Raw genomic sequence first — 26828 nt, 5'->3', positions numbered from 1 at the left:
ATTATGCAGAATCTGTAACCGTTCACGGTTAGACACTTAGACAGCGTGTTCAATGACCTTCTACGGTACCTTTCGGAGGCTATAGTAACTTCTAGACAGAGGTATAAATAGCACCATTCAGTTCATATCCGCTGCGCCCACAACACCGTATTTAGATCCGTCAAAAGGAGCACAAGACCTGTAGTAGATGCGCTCCCGACATGGGTATGTGCTGGCGGGTCGGGGGTATTCCACGATGGGGCGGGCGGTTATCACTTATTATACTTGGGTCAGTTACCGTGTCAGTTCACCATGCGGTGACAGTGGCTGCAGTAGCAAGCGACGCTCAGTTGTAGTCTCTAAATGCGCAGGTGCCGATGCGCACTTATGAGGCCGGCAGCGCGCCAGATCTGCAAGCAACCCGATTATTATCCCGGCCGACGAAACAGCGGAGAGAGACTCACCTCGGGAGAACGCGAAGGATGGCGGAGCTACATCACACTGCGCAGTGACGTCGCGCATCCGTGGCAAGACTCATCTGGTGACAAGAATGCACTGACTGGGCCCGCAACGTCGTCGGGAGCGGGACCCGTATGAGCGTGATGAAGCCTGATGGAACATCGAGACAAATTCTCCGGTGAACGCACTCAGTCGAGGTGTTGTGAGGCGTCGGGAGCGCTTGACATTCTGCTCCTAGCAGGGTCGTCGTTGCATGCTTTATCGGTTCCGATGTCATGAGGGTATCCAAAATGTTTAACCGTAAAAGATGATGTTTGTGATCGGGTGATATCAGAGACGATGTGTGCTGTGTTGCATGAGACAAATGCGGAATAGCGAAGTGAAGCAAAGCAAGCTTGTTATTGAAATGGGGAGAAGGGTTACGAGGGATATTGCAGCCGAATAGCGCGCCTAGTAGATCGACGTCGTGAGTTCTACAGACTTAGTAAAAGAGACACCAGAACCTCACCACGCAAGTCGCCGCTTACCGCGTAGTCGCGTTAAATTTTCCGTAGTTTGACGGGGCCGTACTTCGGGGACCGTACAAGAACAAAGGTCGAGGATTCCTCTTCGACGGGCAGCAAGATTATCTTCTCTAGCACGGCGCAGTTCCAGAGGAAGGTTTTCTGGTCTTTGAAATGTTGCAAAGCTTGTGCTGCTTTGTGCGAATCCTGCGAGAGGAGCTTATTTGAGTTGGAATCTTCACGCTAGAATCTCAAAGCTCACAGTGAGTCTGAAATGGACAGTCACGGTGCGTATCTTTGGAACAAGGCGAGAGACGTCGTCCAGTGAAAGTGCACCCTCGGTGATCGCATCCATATCGACGTGGAGCGTGTGAACAGCATACAGCATGCAAGGAGGCAGGACTTCAACCGATTCGATACCCCTCATGCCATGGAAACAAGAGATGATGTGGAGAGTTTGCAGCGCAGAACACAGTGTCGGCGACTGTCCGAGGATGATAGCCATGTGGATGCAGGCGCACACACGCTCGGGCTTGCACGGGACGCGTGCGAACAAGGGTGCGGCCTCTGGAGGTAGAGACACCTCAGTGAAAGATATTTCACGAAGTGTGCTTGCGTGACGCGAGAGCAGAGAAGCCAGCGCACGGCCATCCTCGAGGGCCATCGGTAGTCGGATGAGGGTGAAGCTCCGGAGTGCGGGGAAGTGGCATCCATTCCAAAACCCGGAGGTGTCGCGAAGGCGGAACCTGAGGTCCATCGTTAGGCTGACAAGGCACGGGAAGCTCGCTGATAGCGTCGCGGGTAAAGCGCAGTGACCAACGATGTCTTCTAGACCGTAGTGCTCTGTCTTGAGTGTCAAGAGGAGAGACTTGTACGAAGGAAACGTGCGCTAGACACACGCATCAACATGGGACAGAGGGAGCAATTAGGATATACAGGTGGACTCACATCGGTGGGCCACACATGCGAGTCACCGGTGCAGTACATGTTGCCGCTGAGATGCGTCGCGGTAGAAGGCAGGCTGTCGATAACGTGTAGGAGCCCAGCCCATCCTCTCATAGGTGCGTGGCCGAGCGCGTCCAACACACGGAGGTTAGGGAACACCATCAGGATCGATCCGTCACTCAGGACGTCCCATCCAGAGTCACTTTGATATCCTAGCTTCAACTCTTTGACCCAGCGAAGGGCGGGGTCGTCTCGAGCAATCTTGGGAAAGTGGAGGGAGGACAGGTTCTCGTGGGTCAGCACGATCCGGTAGTGCAGCGCCCGCTGGCATAGCTCGTAGTTCTTTCGGCTGGTCAAGCCAAAGTTGAGAATGAAGGGCTGAGGAACGAGCAAGAGGATCTCATGGATGAGCTCGGGCGGCACGTCGTCCAGAGAGACCTTGGCACGAGGCCCATTCGAATTTGCCTTTGCGGCTTGGGGACTAATGTTCTGTGACTTCGTTCAGCTGGATAAGTCCAAGCCATAGTAAGACATACCGTCCACCTTAAGTGCGGTAGCCAGCAATGTTTGCATATGGCTCGTGAGCTTCATGTTGAGTTGTACCTTCGGATTAATGGAGAGTGGCGTGTGTGCCCAGGGGGAAGGGGACTAGTGGCCGGCTTTTCTTCATGGCGTTCACAACGTTGTCATTATTAAGCTGGCTTCGAACAACTGCGAACATGATGAATGTGACGTACAATGTTCCGGCCTTCGTGTTTGACCGGGTCATTCGCGGCGCTTGCCTACGCAAGTGACACTGGCAAGTCGTCTGGCGATGTGCTAGGCCTGGATGTAGGAGGGTTATGTACAGCAAAGCCTCGCGTCTCCAATTACGAGCAGGTATCTCTAACTGGATAATCGAGATGGCATGGGCGACAAAAGAGCGTACCAACTGAGCTGCGTTCGTGCATTCGTCCAAGTGTATTATAGTGAAGACGCTCAGAGGCAGACGCCGATCGCGGAGGCGGTAGTGCATGGGCGCCTATGACCACCCATCTGCCGCAGCGTCAGGGCGTTCTCACTCTCTCCCTCCTCCCTCATCTGTCCTTTCGCGTACCACTTGCTAGTGCTGAACAAGTTTTGCTGTGATGAGTCTCTGGGTACGTTCTCTTGACCAGATGCAGGCGAGCAGCATTCATCGCTGAATAACCTAACAGACCGAGCACCGGAACCCGGAAGGGCGTACATATTGGTTCAACACCCAGACGAGGGAGAGTGTATGGGAGAAACCAGATGGTGCGTGAATAGTAAACGTATGGCGTATATCGATGCTTACAGCATATTACAGACTTGAAGACGCCGTTCGAGGTGTGTCTACATGTCGTGACTGATGAATGTCTAACTGAGATTATCTTGTCACTCAGAAAGCCCTGAACCAGACCAAATGGAAGGAGTACTTCTCCGGCGGGCGGAAATATTACTATAACGTGCGTACCAGAGGTTTTGCATTCGCTGTGGTTGTTGACCCTTCCATACAGACGGAGACGAAGGAGTCGAAGTGGGACATGCCAGACGAGTTGCTCTTGTTGTTAGAAAAAGTCGAAAAGGATGGGCCTGCCGCGCAACCTGCCTCATCACTCGTGTAAGTTCGCCGCTTCCGTCTGCGTCCGCTATGGTCTTGACGCGCCCTAGCCCGACCGGCGCAGGCTTCGCCCCGGTCTCTATGCAAGGTGCCCCCAACGCTCTAGGCGGGACTGACACATCCTCATTCGCCCCCGGTCAACAGCCCCCACTCAACGGACAAAACGGTGCCGTGGGCATGCATACCGGCGGTCTTCCGTTCAGCGCCACCAGCATCCTTCCTGCTCGCCCCAATCTGCCTGATGACCCCGTCATCCCCCACAACGGTTTTGCCACGGTCGAGGAAGGAGAGAAGGCGTTCACTCATCTCTTACGCAAGGCGGGTATAGACGGGAACTGGACGTGGGATATGACGATGAGAGCCATCATCACTGATCCTCTCTATAAAGCGCTGAACACCCTGGCCGAGAAGAAAGCGACATGGCAGAAGGTTAGTTTGATTCATTATATCGGGTATTTTGCTCTAAATTCACGCAAATTAGTATGTGGACGGGCTGCGTGCTAAGGAGCAGGAGGAGCGCGAAGCTCGCCTTACCAAGCTCCGCCCGTCTCTCCGCAACATGCTTAAGGGCAATCCCAACGTCTTCCACTACACCACGTTCGCCACTGCAGACAGACTGTTTGCCCAACATCCCATTTGGCAACAAGGCAAGATTGAGGCCGAGCGAAAGCTCATTTTCGAAGAGTACGTCGATGAGCTGAAACAGCGCGAAGTGGTACGTCCTTCTTGTCTTTTCAAGCACAAGCGGTGGTAGTTCATCATCCACTGCATTTTGTAGCAAGAGACTCGTGCAGCTCGATCACGTAGCATCTTGAAGATCGTGGCGCTCTTCAAGAGGATGGACGTGGACGTCCTCACTCGGTGGCGGCAGGCGTACCACATGGTACTCGAGTCTGAGGAGTGGAAGGAGGATCCCGAGCTCCAGAAGCTTCCTACGCTAGATGTCCTCCTGGCGTTCGAGGACTATAGCCGTGTGCGGGAGCGTGAGTTCGAGGAACAGATGCGCCGGCGTCAGGTCGAGAAGACTCGCAAGGAGCGCAAGGCGCGCGAGGCTTTCAGGGTATGTCCGACAGTGCAATTCAATACATTCTCACAGACTAATCAGCCATGTCTAGGGTTTGCTGAACGGTCTTGTCGAGTCCGGAGAGATCAAGGCGCGCACCAAGTGGAAGGACGTATATCCCAACTTCTCCACGGATGAGCGCTACCTCAACATGCTCGGCAACCCCGGCTCGAACCCCATCGAGCTCTTCTGGGATATCGTCGACGCGCTCGACCAGAAGCTCGATGGAAAGATTGAAATCGCGATGGGTGCTATCAAACGCCACAACAAGGCGCTGGAAGACAGCGCGAAGGTGTCAGAGATGCAGACTGACGAAGGCGCAGAGGCTACTGAAGGCACTGCTCAGGCGGAGGGCTCTTCTGTCGAGTCGCGACCCCAACTTTTCGAGGTCGGCCCGGAGACTACAGGGGAGGACTTCGTCGCCGTTGTCAAGGCCGATGAAGATGAGGGTGTCAAGGCTCTCACCGACGAGGATCTGAAGGAGATCTACGACTCGGTATGTCATTCCCGTCCGCTGAGGAGATATTCGAAAGTAACACTCCTGTTCAGCTGCACCAGGTCGCTCTGAAGAAGCAGGCGGAAGAGAAGCGCCGCGCGGAGAGGAAGCAGAGGCACCTGCAGGATGACCTGCGTTACGCACTGAAGAAGGTCCCCGAGCTTCACGACGCCGCTCTGTCATTTGAAGAGGTGAGTTTTATGCGACGTCGTTTTGAGATATCACAATCTAAGCTTTTTTCGTAGGCGTTGCCGTTCATTCAAGAGCTCGCTGAATTCAAGGCTGTTGATGACGACGAGGGCAGGAAAACTGCGTTCGCCAAGTTCGTAAAGAGGCAGAAGGCAGGTCTGCGGCAACGTCCTGCATGTAAGCGCCCTTACTCATACATCTTTGCGCTCATTGACAGGAACGGCTGCGAGAGCGCGAACGTGAAGCTTCCGAAGACGGCGCCTCGACCACTAGCAGGAAGAGGAAGGAGCCCGTAAAGGAGCGCGAACCCGAGCGTGAGAGGGAACGTGAGCGCGAGCGGGACCGCGACCACCGGGATCGCGACCGAGACAGAGACGTCGACCGGGATCGCCACCATGACCGCGACGGTAAAAGTGAGCGGCGCGAGAGAGACCGTGACAGTCATGGGCGCCATGCTTCGAGGGACCACGGTCGCGAGCGTGAATACACCAAGGACAAGCCGTACTACAAGGACCGCGAGCGCGAGCGCGAACGGGACAGAGACAGGGACCGGGATCGGGACTACTACAGATCATCGAGGCACCGCGACTATGACAGGGACGAACGCCGAAGCGATCGCCGGGGCTCGCGCACTGAGTGGGATGATGCGTACAGCGCTCACGACGCCGCCCCTGCCCCTGCTCCCGCTCCTGCGTTCAGGGAGAGGGCGAGGAGCACGTCGCTCTACAAGGAGGCCGACCCGCGCGAGAAACGTGATCGCGGCGCGTATGAGGATCGGCCGTTTGATGAGAGGGCGGAAAAGGTGCGGGATGCGTTCGTCTTGGCCTCGGACTTTAGCAGTTTTGACGTCTCTGATCTTACGCAGAGGCCACGCTACAGCAACCCGCCGGAAGCACTTCCGGTGGAAAAGGCCGCACCTGTCGAACCGCCACCGCGTGCAGAGACTCCCGAGGAGGGCGAGATATAATGATCGTCACTATTAGTCCTATGCTTGTATGCTATGAGATCCGTGGTGAATGCTAGTTGCAATACTATGACGAGGCGTTCTCTACAATGTCGATAGGACCGATGCGCAAACGCGTGTACGTCTGCTTGTGGTCGACCGTCCTCTCGTAACCCTTTCTCCTCTTCTTCTTGAAGATGTGCTCCATCTTGCCCTTCGTATGTTCGACGACCGTCGCCTCTACTCGGACCTGCTCCGGAGGAATGGTCGGGCTGCCGCGGACGGTGTATTCGCGAGAGCCCAGCTCGTGGATGTCGGACAGCTTGATAACGTCGCCAACTTTTACGTCTTTGAGACGCGGGACGGTGAGGAGGTCGCGAGGCGTGAGGAGGTATTTTCTGCCGGCCACGCTGGCGACGACATAGTGCGAGGGCTGCGAGCGAATTAACGAGAGCGCGCCGGGGGTAGTCGTGGGCACTGTCTGGGTGTGCAGCCCGCGGGTTGCGACCGCACGGAGAGTGGCTGCAGAGAGGGTGAGCGAGGTCATGGAGGAGACGATGAGCACACTTTACTCACGTCTGAGGAGAGATGCCATGGCCGGCAGCGTCGACGGCGACGACCGCGAGCGCAAGGAGGACCTCGGAAGACGGGGGAACAGGATATTGGGGCGGCGCCCGAAAGCGGGTTATGTAAGGCAAACTTTGGGTACCCGGGTCGTCCCTACGGCCGACGACTTCATCCCTCCCTCTTTCCTCCTCCCCCTCGAGCGCACCATGCACAGAGTCGCCCTCAGAAACACTGTCCGCGCAGCTGCGCTGGCCGCCACCAAAGTGCGCCCCGCTTTTCTCCTCATTTTCCCCAGTTTTCGTGTGCTCAACGGGCCTGTCCGCAACCAAGACCGCTGCCCGCAGTACCCCTGCTGTCTCGCGCTCGTACGCGACAGCTAAGGCCGGTATGTGTTGCTGCATTCTGCTTGCCAATGACGGCCGCTCATGCAGTCCTTCTCCTGCTGCGTTGGCATGCGCGCTATGATGTTTTCGTGTGGGGACTCGTGACACGTCACGCGTAGCTGCGTCTGAGGTCTCTTCCATCCTCGAGTCCCGCATAGCTGGCACTTCCGTGGGCGCAAATGTCGAGGAAACCGGTCGCGTTCTTAGTGAGTGCATCGTCTGGCATGACAATACACCCAGGGAGGCTTATGACGTGTCGTACTCAAGGCGTTGGTGACGGTATTGCGCGTGTCTGGGGTCTCAAGAACGTGCAGGGTACGTCGCGTTCTACTCGCCCCTGCATTCGTGCTTACGTCGGAGCTCGCACCGTACAGCCGAGGAGATGGTGGAGTTCTCCTCTGGTATCCGTGGCATGTGCTTGAACTTGGAGGCGGACAACGTCGGTGTCTCTATCTTCGGTAACGATCGTTACATCAAGGAGGGCGACACCGTCAAGCGTACCGGCCAGATTGTCGATGTCCCCGTCGGCCCCGAGTTGCTCGGCCGCGTCGTCGACGCTCTCGGTAACCCCATCGACGGCAAGGGCCCCATCCCCACCACCCTGCGCAGCCGTGCCCAGCTTAAGGCCCCCGGTATTCTGCCGCGTCGCTCGGTCAACCAGCCCATGATGACCGGTATCAAGCCCATCGACGCCATGGTCCCCATTGGACGTGGCCAGCGTGAGCTTATCATCGGTGACCGTCAGACCGGTAAGACCGCCGTCGCTATCGACACCATCCTCAACCAGAAGCGGTGGAACGACAGCAAGGACGAGGACAAGAAGCTCTACTGTGTTTACGTCGCTGTTGGCCAGAAGCGTTCGACCGTCGCCCAGCTCGTCAAGACCCTTGAGGAGAACGACGCGATGAAGTACACTATCATCGTTGCGGCCACCGCCTCCGAGGCTGCCCCCCTCCAGTACCTCGCTCCTTTCTCTGGCTGTGCCATGGGCGAGTGGTTCCGTGACAACGGCAAGCACGGTACGTAGGCAGAAATTTTTGCATGCACAAATCGTCTCACATTCGATTTTTCCAGCTCTCATCATCTACGATGATTTGTCGAAGCAGGCCGTTGCTTACCGTCAGATGTCACTGCTCCTCCGTCGTCCCCCCGGTCGTGAGGCTTACCCCGGTGACGTCTTCTACCTGCACTCTCGTCTCCTCGAGCGTGCGGCGAAGATGAACGAGAAGTTCGGCGGTGGATCCCTTACCGCTCTGCCTATCATTGAGACCCAGGGTGGTGATGTGTCCGCGTACATTCCCACGAACGTGAGTGCTTGCGGACAGCACAGGTCTTCAATTAGTAAATGGTGTTTTTGTTTTGCAGGTCATCTCCATCACCGACGGCCAGATCTTCTTGGAGGCCGAGCTCTTCTTCCGTGGTGTGCGTCCCGCCATCAACGTCGGTCTTTCCGTGTCCCGTGTCGGTTCAGCCGCGCAGACGTAAGCCCACAATTTCATCTTCTATGTTGCGTCTATTCATCGCCCTATTTTATGTTTACAGCAAGATCATGAAGAAGTTCGCCGGTTCGCTCAAGCTGTACCTTGCCCAGTACCGTGAAGTCGCCGCCTTCGCCCAGTTCGGTTCCGACCTCGACGCGTCTACTCGTTTCCTCCTGTCGCGTGGTGCCCGTCTGACTGAGCTGCTCAGTAGGTTTTGTGTGATATTGAGTTGCACATTTTTCTGACATTTCTTTTGCAGAGCAAGGCCAGTACCAGCCCCTGGCGATGGAGATCCAGGTCCCCATCATCTACGCTGGTGTCAACGGTCTCGTACGTGTATTCGGTTATGAAGTGTTATGTCCGTACTAACACCGTTGTGCAGCTTGACCCCATCCCCGTCGACCAGATCACTAAGTGGGAGGCGGAGTTCCGTGGCCACCTCGCTGCGGCGCACTCCGGTCTCCTCACCGAGATCGCCAAGGGCAACATCACCCCTGAGATCGAGGGCCAGATCAAGAAGATCGTCGAGGAGCACGTCGCCTCTTTCACCTCCGCGTAGACGGTAGACCGCGAACAAAATGCTGTTGTTTAGCTCTGCCTATCAGTACTATAACCATGTCGCAATCGAGGACGACTTAGTATGGTCGCGTAATTGTCCAGCTTGTGTCTTCTGTGCATGGGAGCTTAGAGGATCGAAGGTAATGCCAGCTGTTTCGCTGTGACCAAGATTTGCGTGTTTATGTCAATACCAAACAAACTATAGCAATGCATTGTTTGCTCATCACGGAATTGTAGTCCGTTCCCGCATGCAATCCAGGGTATCAACGCTATACAGGCACTGCCTATAGTGCGACACTGTTCCTTGTGTCAGACGACGAACCTGCCGCTTAGATAGGGGTGTTTCGTAGGATGCGACAACCTCCCCGTCACACACGGTGACAGAACGCGACCGCCAGGATCACGTGGGATGACGCGGGGAGTGCGGGGGACTCGGCGAAAGGCGTGAGTGCGGCGGATGAGCAAGAATTACAGCTGGTAAAGAAACGATAGGCCGTTTTTTCGGCGGCTCACCTTTGGGGCCTTGTTTACTGTGTGGGGCCGGACAAACACCCCTCAGCCAATGGCTGAGGCCGTTTGGGCGGTCGCTGTGGCTCTTACCAGCGCTGTCAGAGCCCAACGCCGTAAGCCTGCCTGATTTTGGTGTGCCGACATATGCCGCCTATTTGTACGGCCCCACAGGTAAACAAAATCTCTGAGGCGAGCGATCAGAAAAACGGCCTATCGATTCTTTACCAGCTGTAGTGAGCAGATCATAATGCGATGTCCCCCTCCTTCACTCCCGTCGCCACCCTCGCACGATACGCCTTGTACTCTCGTACCGCCTCACGGGCTGCGAACGGTCGCACGAATAGCCTCGCGACGCACTGCAGGCATATAAACCGACCAGTATTTGGCGGGATTGCACCAAACAGCACCTTCAGCCGACACTTCCACAGCACCCAGCCAACGATGTCCGACCCTAGCAAGAGCAAGAGCGAGAGCGAGTGGAGGGCCATCCTGAACCCTGAGCAGGTGCGCGGACCCGACACCGATGCACCCGTTTCCATCGCTGAACCTCTGTGATAGTTCCGTATCCTCCGAGAGAAGGGTACGGAGCGCGCGGGCACGGGCAAGTACGACAAGTTCTCGGAGGAGGGCGTGTACACCTGTGCGGGGTGTGGCACGCCCCTGTACAAGAGCGCGACCAAGTTCAACAGCGGCTGTGGCTGGCCCGCGTTCTTCGACGGTGAGTGGGATGTATGCGTTCGGTATAGCTTCGCGGGAGCTAAATACTTCCGGTAGCTATCCCTGGAGCGGTCCAACGCCATGAGGACCGCACGTTTGGCATGACGCGCATCGAGATCACCTGCACGGCTTGCGGGGGTCACCTCGGCCATGTCTTCAAGGGAGAGGGCTACCCTACGCCTAGTAGGTCTGTCATATATGCGTCTTAGCACGGGTACTGACTAGACATTGCGCAGCCGATGAGCGTCACTGCGTGAACTCCGTGTCCTTGAACTTCCACGAGGGGAAGTCCGACTAGAGGGTTACGTTGAGCAGATTGAGGTGTATTTGGTGATGATCAGTTTGTCAGGAAGCATGTATCAATATACCGCGTTGGTTGGAATTCACGATGCGGGCGAGCTTCTTACAGTTCGGGAGCCCAATGAAACCATCCTGCCATTGCGATCACTATACACAGCTTGAATGAGGAATGCTTAACCAGTTCGACGACGCGTAGGGTAGATGAGGTGCCAGGTATGAGATCGTGATGACCATCGCGGGAGATCGGCGGGGGAGACGGCAGGCGCGTGGACCGAGAGTGCCCTGCCTGAGATACGAAGGTCTTGTATAGTACATTGACGTATGTTGGGCGATCAGAGACCCTCCATGCTGCTGACGAGCTCGTCGAGCTCTGCCTTGGACGCGCGGTACTTCTCTTGCGCCTCCTGTAAACGCGCAAACATAATGGTGGTCAGTACATCGTGATTGGTGATCGTGCAGTCGCGATACGAGTGCAGTGGGTGGAAAGGGGACACTGCAGACAACTTGGGCGTATCACGTACCTCGTACTTCTTCTCCCACTGGTCGCGCTCTTGCTCGAGACGCGTAACCTGCCGCTCGAAGTGCTCCGCCTTGACATCGACCTGTCTCAGCCTAATGGGGCGGATATTACGCGTCGGCAGGGGGTTAATCGGGTCCCTGATGATTTACGTACTTGTCCATGGCGTCCTTCAGGTTCTTGTCCGCCGCGTCGAGCTCCTCCTCGAGCAGCTGGATCTTCCGCTGGAGGCCCTCGTTCGCGGTCCGGCTCTGCTCCCCGTCCTCCTGCGCGCTCTTGAGATCGGCGAGCTTCTGCTCGGCCTTCTCGAGGTCGCTGTCGAGCACGGAGATCTTGTGCTGGAGCGAGGTGATCTCTTGGTCCTTCTCGAGCAGCGTCTGCTCGTACTTCTTGTTCTTGGCCTCGGCCTCCTCTGCGCGCGCGACTGCGTTGTCTGCCTCAGTGCGGAGGGATTGAAGACGCTGTGTTCGCGATCTGGTGAGTCAATCACGTCCAGTATTGGGCACGTAAATGCCTACACACTTCCTTGATCTTGTCCATCGTCGATGACATACGCTAGGGGGGAGGTTGACGGTGTGTTGGAGGTGGAACGGAGGAAGGCGTAACACGAGCTGCTGTGCTGTTTCGGGTGAGCAGTACTGATAAAGTATCAGCCGTGGGAAACCAGGCCCTTTGCGGTAATACGCACGTGGCCGAGGCCACTCTCGAGAGCCGAGCGCGGAGCTGCTCAGCACAACTCTTCCTGAACTCTCTCGTTCGAGCCACCGTCCTGCTCGTCCCGGAACCCGCCCATCTAGCCCGGACCAACCGCAGAACACGCGCAGGAACACCCCAGCTGGTAGCGACATACCAATCTCGGCTGCGATGTCCGCACCGGTCGCTCAGGAAGGTGGGCACGAGTCCGCGCTGCAGCCACCCGCCAGGCTGATCTCCCCATGTTTCGGCATCGCTCAGAGCTGCCTATCCTGGAGGCGGTCATCAAGTGCGTCTGTCCTTCCCCGCTCACCTCCCCGTCCGAGCGTGTTCTGATGCAAGTTTAGCATCCGGAACCGTCTGACCGCGCTCAAGAAGAACAGAGGCGAGTTCATCAAGTCCGCGGACGTGAACCAATTGTACCAGGCGATCGTGAAGCAAGGTCTGTCTTGCGCTGCTGTTTCTCCATAGTGTCGGTCATACGCGCTGCGCCAATCCACGAACTAACGCAACTGTTTTCCGGCACCTCGCTCGCTCTCATGATCGGCCTCGGCACCCTGGCACACCTCTGGATTACTTCTAGTCACCCGTCTGAATGAAGTCCGCGACGATCACACTACATACAACAACCGCCTAGACACGACCCTTGCCGATGTCTTCAACCTCCTCTCCCTCTTCTACCTCACCATAGGCCGGACGCGCGAATGTCCCGCTACTTACAGCCAAATTGCCAGCATGCGGGTGAGTCACCTTCAGGTTATCATTCACGCCCCTTCTCGGCGGCAATGCGTTGGAATCGCGCACTCAATCGCCGCCGAAAAATATCCAATACCCCAGACAGCATCTCGTAGCCGTCTCTCCTTTCCTGGTGCCAAGCTTCGCGCGCGATGACGCCTGGAAGACGCACAATCTGCCTTCTGCTGTTCACACAGCAGCCTCCTCTGATCTGGGCACCCTTACCTCGTTCCGAGCCTCCGGAGATGGTACCTGCTGCAAGATAAGGTGGCTTGATTGGGCCCAAAGGCCACACTGGGCCTTTGAGAATACAGGCTTGGTTCTCCCAATCACGTCACTCGGAGTTTTTGGGCGCAGCGAAAATCCCATGCGGGAGCACTCCGGAGCGCTACCGATTACTATATTCTTACGATCTGCGCTACGCGAACGACACAACGGGCCAGAATATGTCGCGCGGCTCTTCTGTGGCATTGTGCACCTCGGATGCACGGGCGAGGGGCCGATGCCCTCCCCCGCGCACCCGTAGATGGGCGCGGGATACCGCGGGCTGTCTGGGCGCGAGCGAGTGCATATAAGAAGTGTCACAAAATGGTAGAGTTGGCCGTGATTACCCCCCGCTCTCCGCCATGAACCTCTCCTTTTTTATTACGTTCCCGCGCATTTATGGGACGCCATGCGTGCAGAGCCCTGTTCTAGATAGACTGGTTATGCTGACAGTTTGTTCGCAGCAAATCCTCATCCACATGGACGAGTCTGGCATCTACAACGAATCCGACCTCAACCCCTTCCACCGGCGTCTATCCGAGCTACGGTACGTACATTCCCCCATCACCAACGACTAGTTTCAGGCGTCAGCTGGTGCTCGCTTCTGCCGCGAACGCGTCCGTGATGCGTACGCGCGGTTTCAACCCCTGTCCTGTCTTGGCGTACCCCACGCATAGCGCTTGATGGCTCACTCGCCCCGTAGAAATATCGTGCACCATGACATGGAAAGCGGCAAGCATCCTCCAGCCATGACCAAGCTGCTGGACCGGCAACTCAACGAATGTGGTGAGTGACCCACTTCACGTTGTTACGCAGGCTCGCTTTTCGTGGGCATCCCAACGTGCCGCCCTTCGTTTATGTTCTTCTTCCTGTGCTCGGAGTTCTGATCATAGCCGCCCCCTCGAACTCCCTGCCTGCAGTCTGAGCACATTCCTGCGGCGACTAAGATGGCGATAGTGAACGGTATCCCCAACTCCAGGTCCTCCACCCTTCGACTGGGTTTCTACGTATGCGAGGTGCTCACGTCTCATACTTTTTAGACAACCTGTTGCACAAGCTGCAGGACTCGCTCTCCGTTCTCTCCCCAGAGCTCATCCCCATACACGAACGTCTGGTGAACATTCGACGGCAGCTCGTCGCGCTAGCAGCGAAGGAGACCGCGCGAGAAGTAGACGCCGCGGACGCACACGCGGAAAAACTCGAAGACCTTAAAGGCAACAGCTCGGCATCAAGCCAAGACAGCGAGTCGTCAGAGGCCGAATCGAAAACGCCGACGCGGGAGAGCACGCCAAAGCCGGATGGTCACCGCGAGAAGGAAGGCAAGGACGGCAAGGAAGGCCTGCGGGTAAAGGCCGAATTGAAGCCTATCCAGGAAGAGCTGCGCAGGATTGACTCGTGAGTCGCGACCGATTCTACGCTTGCGATACCAATCGTGGAAGCTTACGCCCCTTGCAGCAAACGCGTGGATGGGAAGTTTTTCGGGCCAGGAGGGACCGTACCCGCGTCGCAAGCAGTATGCTCGTCCTTGCTCGAGGACTGCTTCGACATCGTGCAGGAGATCCGAGCGCAAGACGAGTCGAAGAACGTCGCATCGTCACTGCGGCCGATATATGACCGTCTGAGCGAGATCCGGAAGGAGCTTGAGCAGCTCGTCCTCACGCACCGGTGGAGTCTCCGGGAGACGGACCTGTGGAACTACAGCCTCAGTCTGCAAGAGATCGACAAGATGCGCGTAGACGGCAAGTTCGTCGACGCAGAGGGCAATCGGCCAGAGGGCCAATATGTGAGCACGCCTCTTCTTGCGCGTCCGCCCCCTGATCCACGGTTCTAACGTGCCATCCAGGTTCTCCTGTACCTTCTTCGGCGATGTTACGGTTTAATTTACCGGCTGCTCTCCTCGAGCGAGCCGGTCTCCGAGGAATTGATGCCTATCGTGAGCGATCGTGGCCTTTCGGTAGTTTACGCTGGCGCTAACGCTGCTATTCCTAGGCGAACAAGTTGTCCACTGTGAAGAAATGCCTCAACGAGGTGTTGAAGTACGGCGGCCCCTTTAGCCCTCGGGACCTATACCCGGTACGTGCTCTATCTACCCCTGTCGCCGGTTGTCAAGGGTAAAGACGTTCGGCGGGACTAACATACGCCCGCAGTACCAACTTGCGCTGCATCAGATCGACTCTATGCGGAAGGAGGGCAAGTTCGTCGGCGTGGACGGGACGATCCCCGAGGGACAGGGCATCGTCATGGCCCACCTGAACGAATGCCACGAGCTCCTCGAGATGGTCCGTATCCCGTCCCACTCGCTTATAGTCTAACCAAGCTGACATGACCCGCGCGCACAGCTCAAGGAGTCTATGGAGGACCCCGAAGATGAGGAATACGTCGACGAGGACGACTACGATTTCAACGATCCGTCGGACGAGGACCCGGAGGACGAGGAATAGGAAGTCGCGCGCAGCATCTCTCTGTTAGGAGGCGATCGCGAGCTAGATGCGGTGGATGGCGGGTTTGCCCTAGATGCGGGGACTGCACGTTGCGCGGAGGGGCGTCGGCTAACATATCTGTATGAGTGGTACCGTTATACTAGAGGACCTGGACAGCGCTGGAATTTGCAAAATGAATGCGTCTATAATTCCCCCGTCTTCTCTGTGCCGCAGTGTCCCGGTGTTTTATCGTTGTTCGAGCACGGTGTTCCATATTTATTCAACCTCTGGCGCCGAACCCGAGGGACAAGCATGTCTCTGTACTCAAATCGTAGTATCCAGTGGTCTTGTCGTGATGACCTTGCGACTGAAGGCGCGCAAGTTAAAAAAACTCGCCGTGAGCAGGGGCAGACCATCAAGAGACTCATGCGGGCCGAGTCGAGCGAGGCGGAAGCAAAACCCGCAGACCCAAACTAGATCATTCGACACTACCAGAGCGCGTCCTCACAAACATACAACACTAAGTACAACTACCCTAAGTACGAAATACTGATATGGCAAAATATGTAACGTAGTAGGTCATCGCAGTCATGACTATCATATCAACAAACCGAACAAGAAATACACCATCTTGCCATCCTCGCGGAAACTGCTGGGGTCTATCACGGAGCCCCCGACTCGTCTCCAAACGGTCTAAACGCGCCCGTAGGGATGGCGACCGGGATCGTGGGGGAGGGCTCCGACGACACCCTTCGGGGCTCGCGAATTGAGATGTCGAGTCGCTCGCCCCGTCCGAGCTCGTCTGGAGACCCTAACGCAGGTTTCCACGCAGGTTCCGACCCGAGCCGGGCACTGTCCAGCGCGACGTCGTCATACTCCTCCGCAGGCTCGCCCACGGAGAACACGGGGGTTTCAGGGTACTGCGTTGACGTGCGCGTAGAGACTTTGTACATTGATTCGGAGCCCATGGAGTCGGTGCGGCCAAGCGCGTGCTCGGCGTAGATCATCTTCTCGACGTCGGTGAAGGCGGCGGTGGAGGGGGTGCATATACTTTGCTCGGTGTTCGAGCGGGAGGGGATGCGGAAGCGTTGGCTGATTGACCGGGGGACGACGCTGCCGGCCGGGAGGACGCGCCTAGTTGTGAGGAACAGTGCTACGTTCACGCATCCTGTGAAATGAAGTGTATAGTTCAGCACACCGCCGTCATAACCTGCTGAGATACCGACGCACCTGAAAGGAGGAAAATCGCGTCGCTAAAGCAAACATGAGATGAATCGTCCTTGGATACGAAAGGACGGCATACCAAAATATCGTCACCGCATACGGCACCTCATGCCCCGTCCATTCGACGAATCGAGAGACCGCAATAGGCAACAGCAGTATCGTATACGCCAGCTGCCATGTGACCACGAGTCAGCTTTGACGCAGTATACACTCCCTTCACCCTGCTTACATACCGGGTACCTAGATCGACAGTCCAATGTTAGATTGCCTGAGAGCATGCCAAAAGGTTGAAGCACCCACAGTAGCATACTCTTCGCGACGTTCACAGCATGCGAGTCGACGCTCCTGGTGGAATACTCGGTGCTTCTTCGTCCGAAACGGAACGACACCCTCCAGCCGTGCAGCATGATGTTTCCCCGCAGCCTCAGATATACCAGGATGTACATGATGAAGCTGAGCAGGGCGGATAGGAACATCTGGATCGAATCGGTCGGTACTTTGTGGAAAGACATGTACCCTAATATACTCACAATCATATAGTCCAGTCTACGCAATACACAGTATCAGTGGATCGGCTTATTGACGTGATCAAAGGCACCTACGTGATTCGTTCGGAGGGGTACTCGTCCGAGATCCAGCACCAGTATCCTGAAATGGCGTCTGCAGTATAGCCATAAGCTCCAAGGTCAGTATAGAAAGAAATATATACGCACAGAAAGGGCCCTTCTCGACTTTCTGAAGGAGGCCGGGGCCGACGCTTACGATGAAACCGATGGTAGACCAGCCGCCCACGAAAGCGCTGATGAGGATGACTCTCCGGAGCTTCCAGCGCAGGAACAATATCCAGAAAGTGTTTGTGGCAATGATCTACAAAGTTGGGCCGTCAATGCCGTTATTCGCCGCCAGGTGCAACAGGTGTTTCATACCAAGGACCTAGAAGTGTGCTCGTCAGGCAAAGACTCTGGCACAGTATAGTGAAAAGGCGTACCAGTAGGCCGTGCCGACATCAGCTACGTGTTTCAATACACCTGTAAACCGTTAAATCAGGCGAGGAATGTTGCATGTGGGAAGTCACATTATCAAACCTTGCGTCGTGCAATATGGTCCAAATGTTACCGCCATTTGACTGAACCAGCGGACGTTCATGATGGAGCCAATTGCTAGAGCATATATCAGTACCAGTACGTGTTTGCTCAATAATTTCCTCCGAGACGTACTTTGCACTACCTCGCATGACAGCATGCAGATGAAGTACGCAGCGACGTGACTTCGGACGAAGAGATTACGAGAGGTTGACTTGCGGGTGTTGAACGCAGATATCTGCCTTGACATTAGACACCTCTCCTTGACATTTGGACGGGTGGACATACCGCTATAGCCAGAAGAAGACCTGTGACTGCGGTAGCGGAGATGCAGGAGATTATTGCTAGAATCTGTCAATCATGCCTTCTGTATGCGAACATCACGAATCCTCTTGTTTAAAAGAACGCACCAGTACACCAGTCTCTTCTCCCGGGGCATACGGTCTCCTGAGGGTGAAGAGATCTCCTTCAAGGAGTTTCGCGACCGTGTCGGCGTTGCTCGTCGCGTTCGTCATGCTCGCGTCAAGGTAGCAACCGGCGTCAAAGCAGGACAATCAGAATTAGAAAGCAGTAGAGATATGTACGAAGAGAAAACGGGTAGGTGGGGGTTGGGGAACCAGCCCGCAAGGAAGTATGTATACAGAGCGCGGGCCCGGCAGTGGTGGGGAATCGAGAAGACTCGACCACTCCGTGACGGCGGCGCAGGCGTTGGTATAGCATGCAGTCCACCGGGGACCAGTGCATGTCTCAACAGGCACAATCATCATGCCTCTGCCATTGGCCATCTCACTGGGCGCGCGGGTGTCAGGGCGGCATATGATGATGATGGTCTGCACAGAGTTGCCGCCCCAGGCGCCCATGGCGGATGATATGACCGCCAGAAAAGGCAATTTGAGTGATTCACTCACAAGGCGTCTCCGAGTCCGCACTTTGTGCGTAGCCCACCACCACCCATATCGCTCGGGCGCACGGGTGCGCTGTCCCACTTATCGTGTATCTGTGGAAACGAGATAAGAGGTGCGTGTTTGTTTGCTTGGTGAGATCTCTACTACTGACTTGCTTCATTCTTTGTGGTATAGTGACTTCAGGCATCACTCCTCAGCCACCTCCAGTAGCGCGAGCAGATCTTGGCAGTCAATCAGCCAGTTTCCTTTCATATCTTCCACCCCACAAAAGATAGCATGGACGCAGTAGAGAAAGCAAACGCTGACAGACAGAAAAAATGGTCTGCTCAGCTTTCGTGCACTGCTCGCCGGAAATTAACATCTTTCCCACAGGTCCAAGGACCAGAAGATTGGTGAAGGTGCCTATGCTGTGGTATACAAAGGTAGATGATATTATCCATGTCTATGCGCAGTGGTTTAATATGGACGTCCAGGCAGGGAAATTGCGACGGGAAGGAAAGTGGCCATCAAGAAGATAAAGGTAGGTCAGTTCAAGGATGGCCTCGACATGTCCGCAATCCGCGAGGTCAAGTTCTTGCGAGAACTGAAACACCAGAACGTGATCGAGGTAGGGCCACCCCCGTACCCGTCTTATGATGACACTCAAAATGAATTGTACGCCTCAGCTGCTTGACGTCTTCTCATCGAAGAAGAACCTGAACCTCGTGCTGGAATTCTTGGACACCGACCTCGAGCTGGTCATCAAAGACCGGTCCTTGGTCTTCCTGCCCGCAGATATCAAGAGCTGGATGGCCATGACGTTCCGCGGCCTCGAGTTTTGCCACCGTAATTTCATCCTGCACAGGGTAAGGGCATCGTGCTCGCCACCCTAATTCAAATCACTTCACCTGATCCTCACACCCCTGTTGCAGGATTTGAAGCCAAACAACTTGCTCATCGCCGCCAACGGCCAGCTGAAAATTGCCGATTTCGGTCTCGCGCGCGACTTCGCGGACCCGGGGTACAAGATGACATGCCAGGTCATCACCCGGTCCGTTCCATCTCCCTATCTTGCAGCCATAAGATGCGTCAAACTGATGTGTTGTATCTGTCTCTCGCAGATGGTACCGCCCACCCGAGCTGCTCTTCGGTTGCCGATACTACAGCACGGCCGTCGACATCTGGTCCGTCGGATGCATCTTCGCCGAGCTGATGTTGCGCACGCCCTACCTGCCCGGCGAGACCGACATGGACCAGCTGAAGACGATCTTCCGCGCGCTCGGCACGCCTACCGAGGATGACTGGCCCGTAAGTCTCCCCGCTCTTCTGAATGTTCTCCCCGACATCGGCACTGACAACACCCGAATGCAGGGCCACACGAAACTGCCAGACTACGTCCCCGTGGGACAGTTCGCGAAGACGCCCTTCCGCGACCTCTTCACCGCCGCGAGCTCCGACTGTCTGAACCTCCTCGGCAAGTGCCTCATCTACGACCCCCGCCGGCGCATCAGTGCGAAAGACGTGAGCATCATCCAGCTCTCTGCTGCTATATCGTTGACCATGCTGACGTCGACTGCAGGCCCTCAACCACCCCTACTTCTTCGCCCTCCCGTACCCCACGCACCCCTCCAAGCTCCCCAAGCCGGCTAAGAAGGAGGACGCGGCCCCGCTCGAGGAGGTCGACGGCAACGTCGAGCAGAACGGCTCCGGCCCCGGGGTCAAGGCGAACCCGCCCAACAACAACAAGCTCAAGCGCAAGCACTCCTCCGACGAGCTCGGCAGCCGCCCCGTCGCGCGCCGCCTCGACTTCACAAAATCCTGACGGGCTGACGAGTCTTCACGCAATGGCAATCACACTCGGTGGGTGTGGAGGAGAGATGCGCAGGGCGCGCACAGGACGCCCTGCAACGAGCAAGGGGCGCGCGCGCAACGACGGCAGCACGGCGCCCCTAATCGAATTCTGAGAACGGGCCAGGTCCCTACTGCACCACGGACTGTCTGTACAAGTAGGTAATACCGGATGTACACTAGAAACGATATATAATGGCCTCCCGAGACTGGTAGGTGATTCGCATCGAACACGAGAACAGGGGGTAAAGCAGGAAAGGTACGAGCCATTGAGAGGATACACAACACGTAACTGGAGAATATACGACGAAACCAAGGGACATTGATATCAACAGCGCGGACAGAAAATGGACACTATCACCGGGGCGAGTCGCAGACCGTACACTTGTCCGCACCGCCAGGATTACTGAGCATGCAGACCGAGCACGACCACGTATCGCCCGCAGGTTTCGGCGGCGGCTTCATGCCTGCCTTCGACCAGTCGAAGCCCTGCACCGCCGGCTTCGGCTTGTCTTCTCGCGGGGCGTCGCACACCGTGCACTTCTCCGTGCCCGAGGGGTTGCGCAGCATGCACACCCCGCAGCTCCAGTTGTCCCCAGAGGGCTTCGGAGGCGGCTTCATTCCAGCGGCCTGCCAGTTGAATCCGCCGGAGGACGTCGCGGCGGGTGCGGGCGCGGATGCAGAGGCCTTGGAGAAGTCGAAGGTGGGGAGGGAGGAGACGGGGGCAGCCTTGGCGACCTGGCGAGCGTGAATGGTGCTGGGCCCGGCGCCGGGAGAGGATGTCGGGAGCGTGAAGGTGTACTTCGGGAGCTCGTCCTCGCGCATAGCAGCGACTATGGCGTGGGCATCCTTCGGCTTGCTGGATTCCGCTGCGGGTGTCTTCGCGGGCTGAGGCGCCGCGGTAGCAGGAGACTCAGGTACGACCTCCATCTTCTCGTCCTTTTCGACCTGGATGCTGAAGCGGAGCTTCGACGGAGCCTTGGGAGCGGACGACTTGCCAGGGGCACCGAACCCAGCGCCAGCGCGTTGAGAGCCGAAGCCAGGGAACGAGGATGTAGAGGACGAAGGCGAGGTGGCGCGCTTCTTCTCCGTCTTCTCATCGCTGGGCTCGACGACCTCGGAGGGCAAGGTGAGTGTCGAAGGCTTGGGGGAGCTGTAACCCGTCATTTCGACGTCGTCGATCTCCTCGACTGTGACGGGGTAGGCTTTGGTGGGCTTGGGAGGAGCCACCTGAGAAGTGCGTTGCTTCTTGGGAGAAGGCTGCTCTTCCTCGACCACCTCGTCAGTGGCCGGAGTGGCAGTCTTTGAAACGCCGTTGAAGCCGTTCACGGAGGGTCCCGTGCCGTTGGTCCTCGCACTACGCCGCGTGGACTCGGGAGGTGAGGTGACCCGCTTCGCCGGGGATTTCTGCCCAATGAGCTCCGGAGGCGGGCGAGAACGCTTGCTTCCCTGGATAGTCGGCTCATTAGTTTACATTGCTTCAAAGAGAGTATGGGGCACTTACCTTAGGAACGGTGGCCTCGATGATTGCCTGTGGCGTGAGCTCCAACTCCTTTGTCTTCGCCTTCTCCTTCTCCAACTTCTCGGCTTCGGCCTTGGCAGAGCTACGCGTCTTGCGCGCCGCCTGTTTCTTGGGTGCCGGCCTGACTAGAGGACTCGCAGCCTCGTAAGGGTTGGCGAAATCAGGTTTCTTGGGTGGCGTAATCTCCTTGATGAGCTCCGTCATGAAGCTTGCAGCTCTGGTAGGCTTGGCAGCCTTGGAAGGGGAGGATTGGGGAGGTGAGTCCGACTGGCCCCAGGTCTGACGGAGGGGTGAGGGCACGGCAGGGGCGGTAGGCTTGATTACACCCGATGTGCGGACGCGTGGCGTAGCAGGTGCGGCAGTGGCGTGGACGCCGTTGGGCTTGCCGTTAGTCTGCGAGCCGTTGGCTGCGACGGAACCGTTGGCCATTGTGCTGATGGAAGTTGAGGATGAGGATGAAGCAGCGGAGACGCCGTTAGCCTTGGGGACCCGTTGCGGCGAGGACGATGTGGCATCATCGCCTACACGCCTCCTCTTGCTGTCCGTCTTGGGCCTCTCCGGAGTCAGCTTGATTGTAGGCCGAGCAGCCGTAGAGCCAAATCCGGGCGATTGGTAGCGATTGCGAGGGCGAGCACTTCCGCCACCCTGCCAGCGGTAGACGCCCATAGGGTTCTTCGCCAACGTCTTACGGCCGTTCTGCGCTGCGGACCCAGATGCGCCAACCATCTGCTCCGAGGTGCTGGGAGACAAGAAGTTGATAGTGGGGGTAGTGCCACGGGCGGGTGTGCTTGGACTCTTAGAGAAACGGAAAGGTTCTGCGCGATCATCGTCTTCTGCAAATTTGATGAGTAAGGGAATCCTTTTGTTACCAGTGTACACACCTTCGACGCTATTTTGGAGGAGGGAAACTAGCCCGGCGAACTCAATTTGATTCAAGGGCCTGCCACCTTTCTCATCAAGGAACTCTTGTACCTTCTTGAGGTTGGAGGACGAGGAGACGCGCGAATCATCGCTACGCGGGGATGTGCGCTGGTCGCCGTTCGCAGATTGAGGTGGCGAGCGAACAGGTTGAACTGATACTGATTGCATAAGCTCCTCATGCCGCCGTTCGCGTTCTTCCATGTCGTCGATCTGTTGCTGTATGACCTCCATGGGGGTATTGGCGGGGCAGTACATCCCGAACGGCCGTTCGATTGATCGACCCTCGCCTTCCAGCTGCTCGGGAGATCAGCACACCGAGAACTTAATGGAAGAAGCCGATATGAAACGCACCTCCTCCCCTCGTGCCGTCAGTTTCCGCGCAGCATTGGCGTCCACAGGACCTTCCTGGGAAGTCGACGAGAACGATCGGAGAGGATTTAGATAGCTGAGAAAACCTGTCAGGCTCCATCCCTTGTGAGACGCGACGTCCATCAGTGCACATCCAATGGAGAGATCCGAAGGCACTCACTGAGGGTTTCTTCGCCACCGCAGAACCAGGACGAGAATATGGCGACGCGTTATTGTTGCGGTTATGCCGGCGAGTGCTGTGGTTGCGAACGGCTCCTCCGCTCATCTTGATGTCCAGGGGAGAGGTGTATGCACAAAGGCACAACTAGGGTGGAAGAGAGGGGGAGAAGAGGGGAATGGGGTGCTGTGGTAGAGGAGGACGATGGCTAAGTCTTGCTCGGGCTCAGACCATGCGCGGGCCACATGCGCCACAACAAGGGCCTCGCCCAGGACCTGCCCTAAACACTTCCGGTCACGCCCTGCACGCCTGCCTTACCGGGCCACACGGGCGCTTCATGCAGCAGCCTCTCTCATCGTCGTCCTCGTCGCCGCCGCCGCCGTAGACGACCATGCCGAACAAAGTGGTCGAGACCCCTTTCCCGCTCATCGATGCGGACCCCCATGCCTCTCGTGTAATTCGCTTCATGCGCCCCTCGGACTACGCCGTGTGGGCAGGTGCGACCGGCGCGGCACCTACCGCCTTGTTCTTGTGGGGTACGTCCAAGCGTGGACATCCGGTTCGTGCATGAAGCAATGACCTTGTGACAGACAAGTGGGACCCCTCTACGCTCAAGCTTAGGTCTCAGCTGCGTCTCGGAGGCTTCCTTGGTTTCGTCGGAGGCTTCCTGTTGGCGTATCAGCGGTCAAGTTGTAAGTCCTGCTGTTTCTGGCCTATCGAATGCGTTCATTTAGGTCATCAATAAGTCCGGTTCTGGGGCTGGTCCGAGAACAAGCGGGAGGAGGAGAAGGACTTCGCCGAGCTGAGCGACCGTGCAAGGCGGGGCCTGCCGTTGTACGGCGAGTCCGACCAGCCTGAGTGGATCCAGGGTGTTGCGTACCGCAACTCTGCGTTCTCGCAGCTCAAGTTCCGTACGTCTGCCCCTTTCTTCCATTCATACCTGGTGCTAACATGCTCGTTACAGACATCTTCCCCATGTATGCCTTCACTCTAACTGTTACTCGCGGCTTTATGTGCTGACTGCCCGTAGGTTCAATCTGGTCAACCACCCCCACCACGGAACAGACCCGGAGAAGTACAAGCCCAAGGACGAGTCCTCCTGATTCCTGTGTCGGAATACTATCCATTTTTCACATCGTCTTTGCATCCCGCGGACTGGATCTCTGCACCATCCCACGAGGATGCTGTATACGTGGTGTAGGCCCTACGTCGACATCAAGTACGGTTGCGTTTTCTCCGGCGCCCTCCCTCGCCTTGCTCTGCGCCCTCCTCGCTCGCCCCTGTGCCGTTCTCCCGCCCCTTGTCCTGCCCCTTCTCTTTCCCCTCCGCCACCATGCGCTGCACGACCGTCTCCCACATCACGTCGTTGATGCCCTTCGCCTTGCCCAGCTGCTCACGCAGACGAGTTACCTCACTCTCCAGCTCTGAAACGCGTGATTGCAGCGAGACACCCGTTGCCTCCGGCCCGACCGCAGACGGCTGGACGAAAAACGCGTGGTCTTTGATGAGCTCTTCCCGAGAATATGAGAAGAATGCGCCGGTAGACGTCTAGGAGAGGTTAGCATGCCTCGACGTCATTTTGAATGAGCTCCGTACCGTTTTATGAGGGATAATCAAGGAGACCTCGTGTGCCTCCCGCGCCTTCGCGTCCCTAATTCGTTGGAACGGCGCGACGGGGCGCACTGGGATGTTCTCTCTGGCATCGCCCGCAGTGCCCGCTCCGAGCGTTAAGCTGATGTGCCCTACGAGGTCTGGCGGCCGGAGCATCGTCGATATGTGCGTGACGGTCATGCCCTTATGTGAAGACAATGTCCGGAGGAGCTGATGCGACGCGATGTCGTATATATGAATGAGCCCCGAGGAAGTGCCCGCGAGGAGCATAGATCCGGTCAGGGAAATGACCATTGTCGTGACCGCCTCTCTGCGCAAATGCCTGCGTCAGGTACACGTTAGGCTAGGAGGCGTACGGGACGTACCCGACGGAGATGAGCCGTTTTCTCGCGTCCTTGGGATCAACATCGTTGATCCGTATGACGTCGCTCACACCCGCACCTCCGACAGCTTCCATCGCTGCCCGGCTAAACTTGTCTTCGCGTTGCCGGAACAAGTTCACCTGGTGGACCGACCCGTCTGCAGATGCCGCGAAGAACAGCCGTTCGGTAGGATCCCATGTGATGCATTTTATAGGTTGAGGGAAGTAGAAGGTCGTGAGGAGGGTTTTTGAGGCGGGGTCCCACACCTATGGGTGACGTCTTAAGAGGTGAATAAACAGAGATAAGCATAATAGACATACCTTGACAGTGTGGTCCACCGAGGCAGTGAGAATGCGGCACGAGGGGAATGCGCCGACGCCGCATACGACGTCTGTTACAGGCAATGTGTGGTCCGTGAAGCTGCAGTACGGCGTCGGTAACTCGTTTTGCAGCGTTTCGTCCAGTAACCTAGAAAACATGTCAAGAGTGGTCGGAGCAAAGCTCCTGAAGGTACGCACCTTGGTATTGACCATACGCTAACACCCGAATCCTCACTGCCCGCAACCAGTGCGGCCGCGTCCTGCGTGAAGCGCAGCACGTTTATCTGTCGGTAATGCGCGTCCCAGGAGTTGTACATGATCCCAGACGCAATCTACTATATGGTCGACAAAAGTGAGCCCGAGCCTGCAACTGCGAGAGGCAGAGTACGCGCCTCCCAGAGGAATATCCGCCCTTGCGCGGTCGCCCCGGCACAGTACTTGCCCTTCGGGTCCACCGTGATGGCCGTGAGCTTTTCCGGCAGCACGACCTTCAGCGCGAGCTGGTCCTGTTGTATTTGCATATTGTCAGAATTTTCCGCGTGCGGAGGACAGAGCACGCACTTTTTGGAAGTTATACACATTCAAGATCGACTTGTCCTGCTGGGCTGCGAGCATGAAGCCGCCCTGGCCGTCCCGCGACTGCACCGCAGCGGTACAATGTGCGCCCGCAGATGTTTGCTTCCATGTTGCAAGAGAGGTTCCTGTCTGGATATCATGGAGAGAGAGCGTCCCAGGCCCAGAACCAGAAGTAGAGGGGACGGTAGCGCATAGGATGGATTCGTTGAGGTGCATAGTAGCCTAAGATCGAGGTATGGCTTCCTCGTCAGTCAGAAAGGTCTACCACGGCGTTGCAAGGCAGACGCAGATTACGGGGAGGTCGTGTTGGGGGCGCAGACGAGTGTGAGGTTGATGGCAAGGATCGGTCTGGGGCATTGGCACGGCGGATTCGCGGGCGCTTCAGCAAATCTCTCGACCATAGCCACGTGCTACGGACTACAGAATGAACCCCGGTGGCTGTGTTATCTCGGGGGACCTGCGTGTTTTGCAATTTGCCACTCATGCCAGACTGACTGGGAGAACTTCCCCATCGTTGGTTTGCTCTTCTCGGTCTACACTATACATCTGTGTACTGGCTGGATCTCTGGGTATATCATATCCAAATACACTGAATACGCGAAATAAGCT

General features: G+C 56.8%; 11 protein-coding genes across 11 annotated transcripts; 6 read left to right on the top strand and 5 right to left on the bottom strand.

The window, feature by feature from the left end:
- Nucleotides 1-977: 977 nt before the first annotated feature.
- On the bottom strand, nucleotides 978-2477 carry TRAVEDRAFT_47819 (uncharacterized protein; the record flags this gene model as incomplete). Its single annotated transcript, XM_008040193.1, has 4 exons — nucleotides 978-1148; nucleotides 1204-1830; nucleotides 1890-2375; nucleotides 2430-2477. The coding sequence occupies 4 exons, from the start codon at nucleotides 2475-2477 to the stop codon at nucleotides 978-980; spliced, it is 1332 nt and encodes a 443-aa protein (XP_008038384.1).
- Nucleotides 2478-3010: 533 nt separating this feature from the next.
- Nucleotides 3011-6804, top strand: TRAVEDRAFT_168329 (uncharacterized protein; the record flags this gene model as incomplete). Its single annotated transcript, XM_008040657.1, has 14 exons — nucleotides 3011-3025; nucleotides 3083-3161; nucleotides 3214-3233; nucleotides 3290-3352; nucleotides 3404-3507; nucleotides 3558-3936; nucleotides 3989-4222; nucleotides 4286-4567; nucleotides 4623-5066; nucleotides 5120-5257; nucleotides 5312-5407; nucleotides 5473-6057; nucleotides 6121-6720; nucleotides 6775-6804. The coding sequence occupies 13 exons, from the start codon at nucleotides 3014-3016 to the stop codon at nucleotides 6220-6222; spliced, it is 2538 nt and encodes an 845-aa protein (XP_008038848.1). The 3' UTR covers nucleotides 6223-6720; nucleotides 6775-6804.
- A 120-nt stretch (nucleotides 6805-6924) lies between these two features.
- On the top strand, nucleotides 6925-9417 carry TRAVEDRAFT_58816 (ATP synthase F1 alpha subunit). The gene is made up of 10 exons (XM_008040656.1): nucleotides 6925-7028; nucleotides 7096-7150; nucleotides 7268-7354; nucleotides 7416-7463; nucleotides 7523-8167; nucleotides 8223-8455; nucleotides 8514-8629; nucleotides 8691-8836; nucleotides 8889-8959; nucleotides 9012-9417. The coding sequence occupies exons 1-10, from the start codon at nucleotides 6972-6974 to the stop codon at nucleotides 9186-9188; spliced, it is 1635 nt and encodes a 544-aa protein (XP_008038847.1). The 5' UTR covers nucleotides 6925-6971; the 3' UTR covers nucleotides 9189-9417.
- Nucleotides 9418-10138: 721 nt separating this feature from the next.
- TRAVEDRAFT_123415 (methionine sulfoxide reductase) lies at nucleotides 10139-10712 on the top strand (the record flags this gene model as incomplete). The annotated part of the gene is made up of 4 exons (XM_008040655.1): nucleotides 10139-10201; nucleotides 10256-10415; nucleotides 10472-10597; nucleotides 10651-10712. The coding sequence occupies 4 exons, from the start codon at nucleotides 10139-10141 to the stop codon at nucleotides 10710-10712; spliced, it is 411 nt and encodes a 136-aa protein (XP_008038846.1).
- A 334-nt stretch (nucleotides 10713-11046) lies between these two features.
- On the bottom strand, nucleotides 11047-11771 carry TRAVEDRAFT_37525 (uncharacterized protein; the record flags this gene model as incomplete). The annotated part of the gene is made up of 4 exons (XM_008040073.1): nucleotides 11047-11118; nucleotides 11236-11326; nucleotides 11388-11692; nucleotides 11754-11771. The coding sequence occupies 4 exons, from the start codon at nucleotides 11769-11771 to the stop codon at nucleotides 11047-11049; spliced, it is 486 nt and encodes a 161-aa protein (XP_008038264.1).
- Nucleotides 11772-12044: 273 nt separating this feature from the next.
- On the top strand, nucleotides 12045-15559 carry TRAVEDRAFT_168314 (uncharacterized protein). The gene is made up of 12 exons (XM_008040654.1): nucleotides 12045-12120; nucleotides 12186-12213; nucleotides 12272-12366; nucleotides 12508-12665; nucleotides 13388-13470; nucleotides 13627-13709; nucleotides 13964-14318; nucleotides 14379-14706; nucleotides 14767-14856; nucleotides 14913-14996; nucleotides 15071-15202; nucleotides 15263-15559. Exons 1-12 carry the CDS (start codon nucleotides 12096-12098, stop codon nucleotides 15362-15364), a joined length of 1563 nt encoding a protein of 520 aa, XP_008038845.1. The 5' UTR covers nucleotides 12045-12095; the 3' UTR covers nucleotides 15365-15559.
- Nucleotides 15560-16005: 446 nt separating this feature from the next.
- Nucleotides 16006-18164, bottom strand: TRAVEDRAFT_72161 (uncharacterized protein; the record flags this gene model as incomplete). The annotated part of the gene is made up of 12 exons (XM_008040653.1): nucleotides 16006-16511; nucleotides 16574-16596; nucleotides 16647-16741; nucleotides 16864-17043; nucleotides 17098-17113; nucleotides 17170-17227; nucleotides 17281-17435; nucleotides 17547-17595; nucleotides 17653-17727; nucleotides 17785-17887; nucleotides 17938-18000; nucleotides 18060-18164. 12 exons carry the CDS (start codon nucleotides 18162-18164, stop codon nucleotides 16006-16008), a joined length of 1428 nt encoding a protein of 475 aa, XP_008038844.1.
- Nucleotides 18165-18830: 666 nt separating this feature from the next.
- On the top strand, nucleotides 18831-20355 carry TRAVEDRAFT_37523 (CMGC/CDK/CDK7 protein kinase; the record flags this gene model as incomplete). The annotated part of the gene is made up of 8 exons (XM_008040072.1): nucleotides 18831-18874; nucleotides 18927-18976; nucleotides 19028-19161; nucleotides 19220-19399; nucleotides 19466-19584; nucleotides 19655-19841; nucleotides 19905-20054; nucleotides 20113-20355. The coding sequence occupies 8 exons, from the start codon at nucleotides 18831-18833 to the stop codon at nucleotides 20353-20355; spliced, it is 1107 nt and encodes a 368-aa protein (XP_008038263.1).
- Nucleotides 20356-20738: 383 nt separating this feature from the next.
- Nucleotides 20739-23079, bottom strand: TRAVEDRAFT_37522 (uncharacterized protein; the record flags this gene model as incomplete). The annotated part of the gene is made up of 3 exons (XM_008040071.1): nucleotides 20739-21830; nucleotides 21886-22736; nucleotides 22785-23079. 3 exons carry the CDS (start codon nucleotides 23077-23079, stop codon nucleotides 20739-20741), a joined length of 2238 nt encoding a protein of 745 aa, XP_008038262.1.
- A 662-nt stretch (nucleotides 23080-23741) lies between these two features.
- On the top strand, nucleotides 23742-24453 carry TRAVEDRAFT_47809 (uncharacterized protein; the record flags this gene model as incomplete). Its single annotated transcript, XM_008040192.1, has 5 exons — nucleotides 23742-23886; nucleotides 23941-24042; nucleotides 24097-24261; nucleotides 24315-24327; nucleotides 24381-24453. 5 exons carry the CDS (start codon nucleotides 23742-23744, stop codon nucleotides 24451-24453), a joined length of 498 nt encoding a protein of 165 aa, XP_008038383.1.
- Nucleotides 24454-24565: 112 nt separating this feature from the next.
- On the bottom strand, nucleotides 24566-26435 carry TRAVEDRAFT_58810 (WD40 repeat-like protein; the record flags this gene model as incomplete). Its single annotated transcript, XM_008040652.1, has 7 exons — nucleotides 24566-24898; nucleotides 24947-25271; nucleotides 25327-25589; nucleotides 25644-25791; nucleotides 25842-25975; nucleotides 26036-26149; nucleotides 26205-26435. 7 exons carry the CDS (start codon nucleotides 26433-26435, stop codon nucleotides 24566-24568), a joined length of 1548 nt encoding a protein of 515 aa, XP_008038843.1.
- Nucleotides 26436-26828: the final 393 nt, after the last annotated feature.

Source organism: Trametes versicolor, assembly GCF_000271585.1.
Source record: "Trametes versicolor FP-101664 SS1 unplaced genomic scaffold TRAVEscaffold_6, whole genome shotgun sequence".
NCBI lineage: Eukaryota > Fungi > Basidiomycota > Agaricomycetes > Polyporales > Polyporaceae > Trametes > Trametes versicolor.
The sequence above is the reverse complement of the archived record's forward strand: the minus strand, read 5'-3'. Positions and strand labels throughout refer to the sequence as shown.

Coding starts and splice junctions, on each gene's coding strand:
- TRAVEDRAFT_168314 (XM_008040654.1), top strand. CDS start 12,096: ATGTCCGCACCGGTCGCTCAGGAAG. Junction 12,367..12,507: donor CCAGGCGATCGTGAAGCAAG/GTCTGTCTTGCG, acceptor GATTACTTCTAG/TCACCCGTCTGAATGAAGTC. Junction 13,471..13,626: donor CGGCGTCTATCCGAGCTACG/GTACGTACATTC, acceptor CTCGCCCCGTAG/AAATATCGTGCACCATGACA.
- TRAVEDRAFT_58816 (XM_008040656.1), top strand. CDS start 6,972: ATGCACAGAGTCGCCCTCAGAAACACTGTCCGCGCAGCTGCGCTGGCC. Junction 7,029..7,095: donor CTGCGCTGGCCGCCACCAAA/GTGCGCCCCGCT, acceptor TCCGCAACCAAG/ACCGCTGCCCGCAGTACCCC. Junction 8,630..8,690: donor GTCGGTTCAGCCGCGCAGAC/GTAAGCCCACAA, acceptor TTATGTTTACAG/CAAGATCATGAAGAAGTTCG.